Here is a 16138-nt window from a genome sequence, read left to right on the forward strand (position 1 = left end):
CCGATCTCCCTATCCATCCATAGGGAAGGCCCGTGCCCCAGCAGTGGGGACGTTAATGGGCTGATGATGATGATGAAAATAAAATAATTATTCAGAAAGGGGTAGCGAAGAAATAATTGAAGTATGGTAAAAAACTTGAAACAGGTGCTAAATAAGTAGGCCATATCTCCCAAACCGTAAATAATCGCTGAACATACATACGGGTGTTTCTGGAAGTCAATGCGGCCCTCTATTTAATTTTTCATTTTGAACGTGAACTTCTGGGCCACCCTGTTTAACAACTAATACTTTGCTTTTGTAAAAACAACATAGACGATCTCCTTGTTCTCGAACATGATGCTATTAAAACAAATATCTCTGTGGGGGCTTTTTGGCGAGAACGGGAACGGGACAGTTGCTTTCTTCATTGAATAATCTAAATAATTAATACGAAATGGTGTTTTGTGGTCAATGATCTCATTAAGTTAGTTGGAAAACATTCGTGATAGTGTTATTACATATATCGGAATATTCAATAAACAAAGTGTAACTATCTATTTTCGCTTCGTGCCAAAAAGCCGCTTCATAACTCGATAGTTTATGCAGACTTTTGAGTTAATTCGTTTGAGGTTCGGAGTAGGAGTGTACTCCGAGGGTGGGGGCTTAGGTTTCATCATTCATCGTCATCACCTTTCATCATTTCATTAATCATCATCAAGAAAAAATACATAAGACATGGCTGTATGGGCATAGTTCCCTTTGCCTTACCCTTCGGGGAAAACCAAAGCAATAAAAAATAAAAACATATCTCTGTGGGAAAAATTACAAAATATTTGTCATGTCATTTTAGTACGAAAGTGCCGTAAATGTAAAAGCTTTAAGTACAAATATAGGTAATAAGAATAGTGACGACATAGGGTCAGTGATTCTCGTAAGTATATAATATTAAATACAAGATAATTATTACATGAGCTACTGATAGCAGAATAAAACATTTTATATCGATGCTAAGATGGTTCAGACATGTAGAAAGAATGAACGAAAGTGGACAGGGTAGGTCCCATTTGTTCCATAGAACATGACATCTTCGGACAAAATAAGACTTTTTAGTTTTATTTGTTCTATAGGACATCTAATAGTGTGATGCTTCGTCGCCACGCCACGCGCGCAATTTTAGAATAAATAATACACAAAATATGTTCGTAAATTGTTCGTTATTTGTTCTATATTGAAAAAAAATGTACTATAGTAGATTAAGAAATAATAAATAAAATATGTGGCGTTGCGACGAAGCCTACTTCCTACCCACGCCACACTTAATGAGATTTAATAAGGTCTTCTATGGTTCCAAATACATCATTAAATAAATGTACTGTTATTGTTCGTTGTATTAAACTTATAATTCTAGGAAATAAATAGACAGAACAAGAAAAAATTAAAAAATTAAAAATTAGGAGTGGTAACTTTCGATGTATAGTAACTAGCACAAAAAAAAAGAAACTAGCAATACGCACAATGAACGTTTGCATTGAGAGAAACATCAGGCGTTATTGGTCAGATTCCATATAAATTAAATAAATTAATGTACTGTTATTGTTAGTTTTATTAAACATACAGTTTCAAGAAATATAGAGAAATAATTAAAAATAAGGAAAGGATAAAAAAAGGGCGTTTATCTATTTATATAGTAAATCATATTTTGTTCTCTGCACATCACACAAACAATTAAATTATGTACACGTACATCCTTTGATCTTAAGGCTAACCAAAGTAACGAGTATAAGTAAATAATTCTGAAGATTTTTTACACATAGGGAATTAAACCTATAAAAAATTAACAATTTTTATTTTTATTTACGTATTATTAGTAAAAAATTAGTATAATAAAAAAAATATAGTAAAATTAGTAGTAGTAATTAGTAGAAAATAGTTTGTGACGGAAACTAACTGAATAAACGCCTGATGTTTCTCTCAATGCAAACGTTCATTGTGCGTATTGCTAGTGAACTTATACATCGAAAGTTACCACTCCTTATTTTTATTTTTTAATTATTTCTTGTTCTGTCTATTTATTTCCTAGAATTATAAGTTTAATGCAACGAACAATAACAGTACATTTATTTAATGATGTATTTGGAACCATAGAAGACCTTATTAAATCTCATTAAGTGTGGCGTGGGCAGAAAGTAGGCTTCGTCGCAACGCCACATATTTTATTTATTATTTCTTAATCTACTATAGTACATTTTTTTCAATATAGAACAAATAACGAACAGTTTACGAACATATTTTGTGTATTATTTATTCTAAAATTGCGCGCGTGGCGTGGCGACGAAGCATCACATATCTAATACATTTTAATTTCAATATGTTCCATAGAACAAGTTTAGAGACTTTAACTGGTCACTCGAAAGGAAGGTACTCGAAAGTGACAATGAAATTGTCTCCTTGACATTTTAAATGTACTCCACCGCAATTTCTAATATATTATATGAAAAAAATGACAGAGGATGCAGCTTTCCAAAAAATTAAAGCAAGGAAAATTTTTAATCAATCAATAATACTTTATTGCACAACAACATATACAAAGGACATAAACATACGAATAAAACATAAGCACAATAGGCGGCCTTATTGCTAAACAGCAATTTTGTACGGCTCAAAGACAAATAAAAAACGTGATATATAACAAAAATTTGCAGAGACCAATACATAGGTACTTGATAATCAATTGCAACTGACTGTGAATGAAATAAGTGTTGAAATGTTTTTAAACAAAATTTTTGTTTAAAGCATAGTTAAATAAAATTACCAATATTTTAAATGTATATATTTGTAATGTATTGTATCACTATAAAACCTACTACGAGTACCTACTTAATAACAATTATGTACTTAGGTTTCTAATTTTTAATGGGAGGAGGAAAAATAATTTTGATTTATTCGTCGTTGATATGTTTTTTCTTAAACGCATCAACGATTTTTAAACAATGACGATACACTGCCGTCCTCAGACAAGAATTCACATGCTTGAGCTCTTCCGCAATGAGAAGCCTGAAATATTCATTCCTCCTGTCGTCATCATCTCCTCCAATACACACAGGGCAGTCCTCATTCTCCGGGATTTATCCCTCGTTCGTCCTGAAGTTGTGTCCCACATTACAAAAAAATCTAAGTTTGTCCCATATCACTATTGAAGTCTTGCTTCGTCCCAAATTATAAGTAGGTATTTCAAAGGTATAGTCAACAAACAAGAATACTAACTTTATACTTATTTTTTTAAAGTTACATACTAATAAACAAGTCTATTCATTAAAATATAAATCACTTTTATTATTCAGTATCACAATCAAAATCACAGAAATGGTAAGTAGGTATACTGGGTGTTAGTGACATCGTAACGAATACTGAGGGGGTTGATTCAGACCATGATTCTGAGTTAAAATCAAGTGGAATTTTCCGTCGCAAAATTCATGATTTTTTTTTAGTTTTTTTAAATTATTTTCAATTCTATACTTTTGCGATGGAAAATTCCACTTGATATTAACTCAGAATAATCAGATGAATCATCCCTCTTAGTATTCGTTACGATGACACTTACACCCCGTACAAGTACATACGGTAGCCATATAAGTAGGTATGGGTGTTAGTGACACCGTAACGAATACTGAGGAGGATGGTTCAGACCATGATTCTGAGTTGATATCAAGTGGAATTTCGTGTCAAAAAATTCATGAAAATTTTTCTTTTCTTTTTAATTATTTTCCAATCCATACTTTTGCGACGGATATTTGTACTTGATATCAACTCAGAATCATGGCCTGAACCACCCCTCAAAGTTTTCGTTACGATGTCACTAACACTTTGTATATAATAATAATTTTAAATATTTACAGAACAGTCAGATATATAAGAAACAATAATTAGGCAATATTTACAATTAAAAGTAAAAAAAAATGATTTTTTAATGAACAAATCAGGTTAAAACACAATCATAATAATAAGTTTTTAAATTAAATCAACAATAAGTAACTACTAACAAAAAGTCGATTACTTTTCCAGAAAATGTTCTATATAATCTACTTTATTTTACCTGCGTTTTCTTTAAATAAATTCCAGAGACGTCACCTCACAACTTTCCCACTAAGAACGGTTAATGGGTTTTATTATAATAAATATTTAATAATAATATTTAAAATAATAGGTAATCATTATTTGCTGATTCTACAATATAGTAAGTTTGGCATATAAAAAAAACATGGGCCGTAGAATTAATACAAAATGAGACGAAGTAGGAATAAAATATTTAAAATTACCTATATTTTGGGACGAAGGAAGCATATTGTCTGGGAGGATTTTTTTATGTGGGACAAAACTCAGTGGGATAAACGAAGAATAAATCTTCTCCGGCACAGACAGCTCTGGTTCGTAAACTGGTGATAGTTGTTGTTCTTTTAATCGTAGTTTTTTATTGCCAACTAATGACAAAATACTTTGATAGTCTTCTATAACATCTGAGTCTTGCTTGTTGAGGCTCTATCCATATCATCGTCGGCTTAAATTCACGTCCTTCTTCGATTATTTATTTTTTGAATACCAAAGTCAAATATTGACACCTTTCTGTAGGTACATAGGATTTGGCAAGAAGATTGATATTCAACCAGAGAGATTAGAAACATGGAACAATCTGGAAAAGACAATTCCCATTTTGTTCTATGACGTCTCTAGTGTATTGATTTTGCTATCCTTGTCTCGGGCGCATACGTCATCTGAATACAGAGCAAGACAAACAGCCAGTCAATGCAGGACGGTCTGCCTGTACAGAGTGATGGTGTGTTGGCGAGCCAAATCATGGCAGTATACAAAAGGTGTACTCTACAACGTCACTAATAAAAAAGCCGGGGGAAATGCATGCATATAGTTCCATAGAACATAATGGGAAAAAAGTCTCATTTTGTCCGATGACGTCATGTTCTATGGAACGAATGGGACCTATCCAAGTGGACCTACAAAAAAGATATGATGTGTATACCGCGTACAGATCCGGGATATTTTAAAGAACCGGCAAGCATGCATGAAGTTTTTGATGAGATTGAAAGAAGCGAAAGTGTTGTGTCAGAATCGTAGTTTTCGATGATCTGGTCTGGAAGTTGTTTTGTACTCATCGTGATGTCCCAATTATATGCTCCATACATAAGTTTTACCTCCCGATGTTCCTTCTGGGAGAACAACTATGTCAGTGAGTCAGTCAGTGTGTCTCATACCTAACAAGGCAAATTCAATAATAGTTTATAAGAAGTTTGTTTTCTACGGGGAATATGAATACAAAACAAATGCCGATCGCGTCGCTCTGAAAAGAGACGATTGAGAGCCTGCAGTCAACTGAGATTTTCGACTAGTTTTGATGTCATTTCGGAAAAGTCCGGCGGCCATGATGTCCGTATGGTACTCCATAATACTCTTCACCGATAGGAGGATTTTCCGATAACACTAATCCGACGGTTAGTTGAACGAAAAAATACTTAGTCGATGGAACGTTTCGCCGAAAATATTGTTCATCGACGGTTCGTAGTCCGAATGAATCCTACGACGATGGAACGGTTCGCCGAAAACACTCTTTAACGACGATTGGTTAAACGAACGAATCTTTCGCCGATAGCACACGTCGTAGGAGAATTATTTTGCCAAATGGATAGTTCATCCACGATTCTAATGCATTTTGTATCCTTCGAACAGAAAGTGTGCGATCGTAAATTGGAAATAATGCCTGATTTCTTTTTACTATCAAAACAGTGTCGGTACTTTTATGCGTGGGATGAGATCCATTTATATAATATTTGTTAAACCAGTGGTCAATTTTCCCTTCGTAAACTTAAATCACCTGAGCTAATTCACCAAGGTGCATTAAACAAACTTTTAGTAATCTTTAATCACCTGCATCGCTCGTGGTAAAACAAAAGACATCTAATATAAATAAATAGTAAACTTTAATCCACCCAGTCATAGTAATGATTCTAAGGTCTAACGTACCAGTTCCAGAAAGTGACCTACAGTAATATTTTCATGTAATAGGCTTAATTGGGCCTGAAGTATAAATTCGTCGTTTGTTATAAAGCTACACCTACGTCGCTTTGGTGTGCGCTTGGTATCTGCGTCTTTTTTGAATGCCGCGATGAGATCAAGCAGGCTTCTATTATATTTTTTTTATTCTTCTACTGAGTGTAGTGTGAAAACTTTCCACATTATTATTAGTTCGGTGTCTTTTTGCAAAATCCGACCATAATAGTATGTTTTCTGGGTTCAGCCGCATTTTTTTTAAATATCTGAGAATGGGTTGAAGACGAGTGTGTTCTTTGAACTGATCCGTAATATAGTCAGTCAATAATGCCAGACTTCGGCAAAAAAACACGTAATGTCGGTTGTTCTTTACTTTGAAAATGTTTAAACGTTTCGCTTTTCTCACTAAACATTCTTGAAAATGATAATAACAACCGTTTATGGTTATATCTGGAAAAATAGTGCAAAGAGCTTTTATGGTACTTTTTTCAAAGTCGCAGGTAAATTTGACTGGTTTCCAGACAACCCATTTGGGACTTAATCAATTTAAATAAAATCCCAAATCCCATACGCATCGGAGTCTCTATGGGTCATTAGAGCATAGACAAGTGGTCTTATATTGGTTGTATTCAAATTAGTGCCACAATCTTCATGAATTGTAAAAAATTGGATAAAAGGAGGGACACAACACTTAAAGGTCTACAAAAAAATCATCTATAGTTGCCATTAAGTTCATAACTTGTTTCGTTGCAAATAAAACGATTCTCCTACCGTCGCCTGACTTAAACTCGGCAAGCAAAAAATCGTCAAGCAAAAAACAAAACTTATGTGGTATGACAATGCTTTCTATGTTGTCATCATTGCTAAAATAAACTTTAGGTACACCTAGGGCCTTATTCCGCATTTTGTATAGTCCTACTTTAACATTTTCAAAGGACGGCATTTCGTGTACAGTATCAAAGCCAGTATTTTCAAAGGTTTCCATGGCTTTTTCATAAATTTTAGGAACCAGTGCATCGTCATAACTTGTTGTTTCCATGCTTCCAATTGTTTTGCCCATTCATTCTTGGTTTCGTCCTTTACATAGTCACCAACATGTGCAGTTTCTTTTAATATTTCGTCATCCTGTTTAGGTAATAACAATAGAATTAGAAAAAATACTTACATTTTATATAGTTATGGAGCAAGTACATTTAGTGGTAGTTAAATTTTAGTAACATCTCCACCAACAAGAAGCATTTTTATAGCTTTTCTTTTGAAATATTGTCTTTCGTCATGCTATTGCATGACATGTTAATATGTGGTACTATTGTACCACACCTCTTCCTCTGTGTATATAATGAAAGTTAGACATTATATCAATTGAAATAATATAAGTATTTGTTTATTTATTATATTATAATCACTGATTTGCAGAACGCAAACTCTGTTTTACAATTGATGTGACAAACAATTATGACACTTAAATGTTGAATACTCATTGACTTCATTGAGTGCCTATCAACCTGCTTGAAATTTTATGAGATTTTTACGGATAAAAAGGTTCAATACTTCGGTGAATAAAGTATATTTAATGCACCCTGGTGATTAAATATTACTAAAAGTTTGTTTAATGCACCTAATTAAACAAAGAATTATGTGTTTACTAAGAGGCAATTTCAGCTGCTCCTTTCGGCAATATTTTATCTTGGTTGATTCCGAAGGCTTCCGATATGTCAGCGGGCTCAAGAAAAGCGAGCGCAACTAAGTGTCTAATTTTGTGCGCAAATGTGAACTCTTCAGCATATCGCCTTGCGAGACCCGCTGACTGGACATGACGCCAAATACTTTGGGTCAAATGGAATAAGCAGAGCCTGTAGGCGCATTCTGGAAACTGTCGTTTGACTGCGATGATTACTGCGTGGTCCTTAAAAATTGGTTAATATACAAAAAAATAACAGCTTTCAGTCTTATAAGACAGTATATACCATATATACCATAGGTAGAACTTTAATGGCGCCTCTTTCAGTTCCCACTAAAATATGAATAGAAAAAAATTGACAGAACGGAGTTGGACTACTCGAAAATGTCCCGTTCATGATCCAGCATTGTGCAGTATTCATACGCTTAACATTAGCTTTAGTACGAAAAATGACAACACTTTCATTGTTACATGTATATTGTCCAGGCAAAAATATTCTGGTACATGAAATTCGTCGTCTATTTCCGGTATATTAGGAAATCCTTTATTTCTAACACGCTGCACAATCATTCGGCAAGCTTGTTTATTGGGCAACTGAGGCGCACTTGTGGCGCACGATTTTCAATTTGTGATGGACTGTCCATAGATTCCTTCGCACTAGTTCTCAATTTGGCTTTAAAATTAATATCAATATTTTTTTCAGGCACTGGTAAATGTGGATGATCACAATTTTGACTAACAAATGTATGTTCATGACAATCAAATAAAGTTATTACATTTGCACCAGAGCCACTTGATTGTTTTCTTGTACACCGCCAATAATACTTGTTATCAAGTGTTTCATTTAAGTGATAAGAATATGCATTCAATACTAGCACACACATGCACATGTCCTCCACGTTTAGATTTAACTGATTTTTAATTATTAACTCTTCTGTAACCCGATCCAAAATGGTGGCTGTTTTGACGTATTAAACTTGAGTCAGATTTATCGTTCCCAAATTGTTTGTTATAAGACTGATCTAAGGAGTGTTTTGTCGAAAGAGATCATTTTTATAGCACTGTAAACTAACCCTATATAACTACCAACAAAAAATAAATAAATACTACCAAAGTAGGTATTTGCTAAAGTAGGTATTTCTTGTTACATATAACTATTGCAAGTTTATTTAATACTCGTTTAATCTCAGTACCATTGTTAATGAGTACATTATGCGTCATTTAGGAACTTATCCTTAATACGGAACATTCTGGTAATGCGCCTTTTTACTGCTGGGAACGTTTGGGAACGTTCCTAAAGTGGGAACATTTAGTGTTTAAATTGTGGGAACAAAAGATACAATTATGCTGCCAAAACATTTATTACTTTTTTAATTAGCACGTTGCCATCTTCTTCATAATATGTATGTCCACATTTTTTGTAATGCATATTATGTATTATTGTGATGAGCGACGAGTATCAATGTGCAAGGCAAATCGTATGACTATAATAAAATTAGGAGGTTTCTGCTGAAATCCGCACCTACATCTTCGGGATCTCAATTGCGGTCGTTATTTGTGCAGAGGTTGAAAAGATAGCCACGCGTAAAATAGTGTGACTACGAGTAGTATAAAGTTGTAGTATGATTAAATTATAACTTATGATTTTTTGCTACTTTTTCAGACGCTGATCCAAATATTCGAGACTGGTCAGGAAGAAAACCGAGGCAATACCTCGTTCACATCGACACTTCGCTCTCGCCAGGGTCGTATCGCAGTATGTAAACTTTTTTTGCTTTATTAGGAAATCAAATTTCAAATAATTCATACCATAGCTTTTTTCTGACCGTAACTTTATTAATCCTATTGTAACATATAAATAACGAATGCATCAATAAAGATACGCTTTCTATAGGATCACTTCCCTCTAAATCGAATGATACCTAACTAGGTAATGAAACTTCATTGCGTAGATAAGAATAGAACAGTCAGAAACACATTCTTTCTACAGAATGATGCAAAAATCCCATAAAACTAATACTAATCGATCGATCTAAAAAGGAAATGTGATACACATTGCCGCTGTTCTAGCTAAAGGTAATATCATGGAGACGCCATCTAGCATCAACACTCTTAAAGATGACGTCGTCAAATTTATTTTTCGTTTATACGCTCCAATTCAAAAACAATAAATATATTACAGAAGCCGATTCACTAGATTTGCGGCGAACGGTCACTTCGCTTCCGGTCATAAAAGTCACTCCGCATTCCATTCATGCGCAGTCATCAAGTAAGGAATTATGATTTTAATGGCCATTTACTTGTTCGTTTCTTCTCACGTTTGTTTCCTTACTGACCAGCGCACTGATTCTCACGCCAAAACTGTTAGCCCAAACAAAATAGGATGAATCGATTTTATTTTTTTGGGAAATTTGATTTAAGCCATACGCCGAAAGATTTATTTTGATATTGATTAAAAATGTTATAAGCGAAATATGGAAATAATAGTGTTTCTACTGCCCCTCAATAAATCTTCATTAATCTCGACAATAATTTTGCATTTTATTTTGTAATGTAATAACAATAATAACTTATGATAAAATCAACTTATATGAAGTATCTAATTAAAAAAAAAACACTACCAAAACTTTCAAAAAACACCAAACATCTGCGTTTAAAATACAGATGATTTAAAAATATAAACGCGCGTAGGTTTAGAGTCTGTGTGGCGCGTTGTTCGACTTACATTGCGGCACAGTAAAAATTGAAAATCTTAATTAAACATTTGCGACAAGAAAAACACCCACCATCGTTTTTAGTACAATAAAATAGGCGTTCCATTTTTTTTTCGTTACGATGTCACTAACACTCTGTATTATCGTAAAAGTGATGGTAAGACCTTCCGCCTGTTGAAAGAGAGTCCTGGCAACATTTAACTAGGCTTTCTTATAATTTCATTTAATAAACTCGATAGTCACTCCCAACGTGTCCTTTTTACCGACTTCAAAAAAGGAGGAGGTTCTCAATTCGACCGTATATTTTTAAGACCTTCTAACTTCCGCCTGTTGAAAGAGAGTCCTGGCAACATTTAACTAGGCTTTCTTATAATTTCATTTAATAAACTCGATAGTCACTTCCAACGTGTCCTTTTTACCGACTTCAAAAAAGGAGGAGGTTCTCAATTCGACCGTATATTTTTATTATGTTTGTTCGGGCATAACTTCGTCGTATATGAACCGATTTTGATAATTCTTTTTTTGTTCGAAAACAGATGTACCCAAGGTGGTCCCATGTCAAGGAAGTCAGGGTCTGATGATGGAAGACCAGAGAAATCGAGGGAAATTTTCAAAAATCTGGAGCAATTTTTCTTTCACAAAACGTATTCAAATCTTGATCAAACCCAATCGCCGGCGAAAAAAACAAAATGGCGGAAAAACAAGATGGCCGCCATACAAAATTTTGTTTATTTTGGAAGAAGCCCCTTTGGGTAAAAATAATGTATGGGGTGCTTACTCAAAACGTCATGTCGAGTACGGAAATACTTTCTGGTCACCAAAAACTGCTCCGCTTCAGAGAAACACCCTAAGGCCTGGCAAAACTATCGCACGTGAACCATTTTTTCTTTCACGACACCTATTTAAATCTTGGTCAAATTCCATCACGCTTGAAAAAAATCAAAATGCCATTTCGCCATACGAAGAGGGACAGTTTCGAATAAACAGGTCACGCGAGCTGCTTCAGCAGCGAGCGAACCACGTGAAATCTAGTGTATCTATATGTGTGCGTGAGTTTGTATGACAGCAGCTTCCACTGACAACCACATGTGTGTATGTGTGTGTGTCACTTAAAATCGTTAAATAAAATAAAATTTTTAACAAAAAAAACCGACTTCAAACGCAAAAAACTAAAAAGCAATAAATAAATTTACTTCGCACAAAGTAATAAGTAGGTATTTTCAATTAGTTAATTTATAATTCTGAAGTCACGCCTTTTTCAGTTATATTTGGCAATAAAATATATAAAATACTGGTATACTTACTGGTATTATATTTGTCCTTGTTTCCGTTGAATTTCAATCCATATGCAATACGTAAAGTTGGTAAAATGGTGATGGAGCAACCTTAACAGTTTCGTCTGCAAAGTAACTTTTCTGTGTCCTCGCAATTTGCTTTCCTAATTTAGATCCATCCATAATTTAGATTTCTAATCTTCGCCGTCTTCAATCAATAGAAATTTATCTGTAAATGCTTCTGGGAGTTACAATTAAACTGTGACAGACCGCAGTTCAAACATTTTTCCAACTGAAAATCTCATTATTAGACCCTGAATACCAACCATCAATAACCACCTAGAGGCAGCAAGCTCATCAAGACATATTAAACAAGCCGAAACTCGCGGGGAGTTGTTTTATGTGCTTAACAAATAAAAGTGAGACTATGATTAGGACATTAAATGATTCTAGGTTTATTATTCTTTGGGACTATTGCATTAGTTCATCTCTCTCTCTCTCTCTCTCTCTCTCTCTCTCACTTGTGCTATTATTGTTAACGTCTTCTCCATTGTAAATTTTGTAATTCTTCCTCCAAGAGAAAAAAGTTATAGAATTGATAGAAAAAAGTCCTGTTCGTCTATCACTCAATTTTGGTAACTATTCGATTTATTAGCGTTACTTTTTAGCCACATCTGTTGGTGTTTTTGATTAGTTATGGAACACTTTTAAATATCTTTAGTATCTTTTTAGTAGTGATGTTTCACAAAATGTGCGCTAGATGGCGCTGTTAGTTATAAATGATATTGAACAAAGATGATGATGAACATAAGGTCACGACTATATCCCAATCTAAATCAATCGAAAAATGATATAAGTTACCCTCACCTCACCCCCTTCAGCCGTGTACGTAACTGTAAGTTCGTAATAAGTTTCGAAGTAAACGTAATTATTCTTTGTTCGAAACTGGTTTTGACACGAGAAGTATTTTTCCGTATTTGAAACCGCTGTTTTTATTTTCGTAACTGATTTCGAAGTAAGAATTCTTTGTACGTAACGAAACTGAATCATACCAAAAAGTTAAACGAGAGTGAAATCTATAAATGAACTGATGGCGTTGAGAGTAATAAAAATTCAGTTGTTTTCTCGATTATAATTATACATAACAAACGAAATTAAAAAACATTCTTATTCGAAACTTAAATACAAACTGTTATTAAAATTTAAATGAAAATAGAGAAATTATTTCAAGGCAATGCCCAGTGGCGATTTTTTTTTCATTTAAATCTTTAATGGCATCATTAATTTGAGAGTCAATCTCTTAGTAATTTTTACTTCTGTTAGTTTGCTTTTTGAAAATATCAGTCATGGATTTCTTCGTCCAACAAATCGGTTGATCCCACTGTGCCAACCTTCAAGATTATTACTTGTATTGATTTTTTTTTTCACAACTACATACTTTTGCAAAATCTGTATTTTTAATCCACTGTTCAATTGAAAAGTGGAAATAAAATAAAATTAAATGGTTATTAATTTTTTTACATTATTTCCAATTGGACTTCTGTTCATAATATACTGATAAGCGTGCCAACCCAGCACACCTTGCCACGTGTCTTCGCTTTACTGTTGTATTCGTTTTTAATAACTTCGCTTTTCGGAATAGGCATCTGTTATAATGAAAACAAACATCCTTTTACGTTAATGATAATTTTAAAACTCTTTTAATACCTTTCATCGCAGCCACCTCAAAATTCATAGTCACTTTTAGTTGTCGCCAGATCGGGAAAAGTGACTCAATTAATCTAAAAAGTATTTCATAAGTTTTACCGGGCAGAAAACAAAAAAAATAATGGATAAACTGCCGCTGTTTTATCGTCAAATCCGTGAATAAATTGTGTACAAGTGTTTAAATGAACATGGGCAAGACATAAAATGTCCCATCGCACAAAATGTGCTTAAATCCTCCTACCAATTTCCTGACCCCTTTTGTTACAAAATAGGATGATTCTTTTATCACTCTCTTCATCATTAAAATCAGCTAAAAGGAAATCTTGATACTTTTCAGGGATAACAACTGAAGATGCCGATGTATAGCGAAGCTTTGGAGCACGTAGTATCTTATTTCGTGCTAATGCACGGCAAACTAATAACAAATATTGTTATTGTAATTTTATTATTAAATTGGGGAGGTTATAATCGTCATTTTCAAGATTCCAATGGCTTCATATTGCTTCTGGATGGATTCGAAGTTGCTGCTGGTCCTAGTTTTTAAAGAGTCAAAAGTCCTTTTATATTTTGTTTTGTGCAAAATCTTGTTTGCAAGATGAATCGTGTGATTTACTCTTCACCATTTCATTGTTTTTTTCATTTAATGTGATACTTCCTGTACAACCACCACTGGCACACACAAAATGTATTTTTATCGTTATAAAACCTTTTTTCGATGATATCGCCGACCATCGCACAACAGAGAAATCTCTCCACGACGCGTATTTACAAAACACATTTCCGCACTCATTTTCGGGAAATAGATAAACATTAAATCACATCTATTTAAAATTACATCAGATAAATTAGATCAGAAAAACAAAACACTATACTATAACTGGCTATTTGACTGAAGGTTTCATGAAGATTTTATATCAGGCATTCAATCTTTTTCAAATACCTCACGCTATAAAGTTACGTGCAAAAAATATAAATTCTTAAACAAAATCTTGCAACGAAACCGCGGTTTCAAATACGGAAAAATAATTATTTACTTTCAAACATATCACTGGTTCGATTAATAGACAAATTCCATACCAATCGAAAGTATGTAGCCCATAGAATATGCAAAGGTTAGGTGACAACAATGAAAAAAATCATGAAAAAAGAAATTTTTTTCCCGTCACAACTCTTGGGTAAGCTGGTTTAAACAGGTAAATCGATACTAGTAACTTGCACCGGGCTGGTTTATGAATAAAATTTAAATAAATGAAAGATTATTAAATTACGAAAAATCAGCCCTAAAATCCAGTTGACGAATTTTAAAAAAGTGAAATATTGCTGCGAGTGAATACATGCGACAGAGAGGGAGGAGGCATCCCATGCGATAGAAGAGGACACAGCATTGCACCTCTGTGAAGTTCGTACATTCAAAGAAAGAGTTAGTAATAATAATTTAAATGTTAACTCACAAAAACATAGTCAGCGAGAAACAAAACATCAAATTAAAATAAAACGTTTTCAGGCCTTTAAATAAAATATTGTCCTTTGTATATGTCGTTGTGCAATAAAGTATTATTGATTGATTGATTGATTGATTATTTTTATTGTAATAAAATATAAACAATTTTTTTTAATTTTTCCAAATTATTCAGGATCCGAGTCATCGGACATATAATTGTTATCTCCAACTTCATAACATTCATCTTCATCGCTTCCGATTTCAGTTGTTTCGACAATGTCTTCTATCCTTAAAGGTGTATGGAATTTCGAAAATAGTTCGTAAAATTTTTTGAGTCAATGATATCCAGCAGGGTGGTATAGAGTTAGAGTCAAAGCCTTTTACTAGAGTTTTTTTTTAATAAAAATGCGTTCTCATGCATCATTCGTGTTGGTGCAGTTCTTGACCCCATACATACTAGCAGTAAATTCTTGAACGTTGTTAATTTTTTCGTCAATGAAAATATCGGCTTCATCGTTTAATGATGCAAAAACTATTTGATATCTTTAATTTTTGAAAATAACAGGTTTTACTTTTCCTTTATTGTAAAATGCTGCCGTGTAATCGCAACCTGTATACGAATGGAAGGCGGGCAGACTTTGTCATAATTTGAATCCTGCTTTCAACGCTAAATCGGTGCAATTAATGCAATCAACATGTTATTTTTTTTTTTTTGCTTAACTGGCAAAGCAAAAATTTTGATTTAGAAATTTTGTGCATATAACCTTACAAAATAATCAAAATTGAGCCTGGTTCCGCTTGATAAGCATGAAAAATAGTCCTCGTATGTGCCTCTTCGTGATGGCATTCATAATTAATTTCTTGTTACCAAATGGTTGCTCTCCCAATAATCAGCCAGAAACATCACCAAAGCCTCTTTAAGACGAAAATTATTAAGATTTTCCAAAAAAAAAATCTTTGTTGAGGTCCCGATATTTTGTATTTGGTGCAAGTAGTAAAATCCACCAATACCACCTGCTCTTTTTTCGTCTCTTTTAAAGTCGATTTAGAAGTTTTCAACATCACCCCAGCACATGAAAAAAAAGAAGGTGGTGTTGCCAAAAGTCGTCCCAATACGCCTCGTTCCATTTTCATAATACTTGCTTGTTTTTGTCTTTGCTAATAAGAACTATGCATTAAGGTGGGTTCTCTATTGTATTCCCTAAAATTTCTTATCCTACTTTTTATTTTCCTTCACATTTTAGTCCTAAGTATCGAATGTCCTAATGATCCTAGTCCAATTTTG

The 16138-nt window shown here is 33.6% G+C and overlaps 2 protein-coding genes across 2 annotated transcripts in view; both read left to right on the forward strand.

Moving 5' to 3' along the window:
- Window positions 1–16138, forward strand: part of LOC126380708 (uncharacterized) — a 48544-nt gene that overhangs the window by 3909 nt on the left and 28497 nt on the right. The window contains exon 3 of the mRNA XM_050030303.1: window positions 9381–9473. Within this exon, the coding sequence (XP_049886260.1) occupies window positions 9381–9473 (93 nt within the window). The remainder of the gene's footprint in view (window positions 1–9380; window positions 9474–16138) is intronic.
- Window positions 9906–16138, forward strand: part of LOC126380683 (cyclic nucleotide-gated cation channel subunit A-like) — a 96797-nt gene continuing 90564 nt past the window's right edge. The window contains exon 1 of the mRNA XM_050030246.1: window positions 9906–9986. The gene's annotated coding sequence lies outside the window, so the exon portion shown is untranslated. The remainder of the gene's footprint in view (window positions 9987–16138) is intronic.

The sequence above is a fragment of the Pectinophora gossypiella genome, chromosome Z, assembly GCF_024362695.1.
Source record: "Pectinophora gossypiella chromosome Z, ilPecGoss1.1, whole genome shotgun sequence".
Taxonomy (NCBI): domain Eukaryota; kingdom Metazoa; phylum Arthropoda; class Insecta; order Lepidoptera; family Gelechiidae; genus Pectinophora; species Pectinophora gossypiella.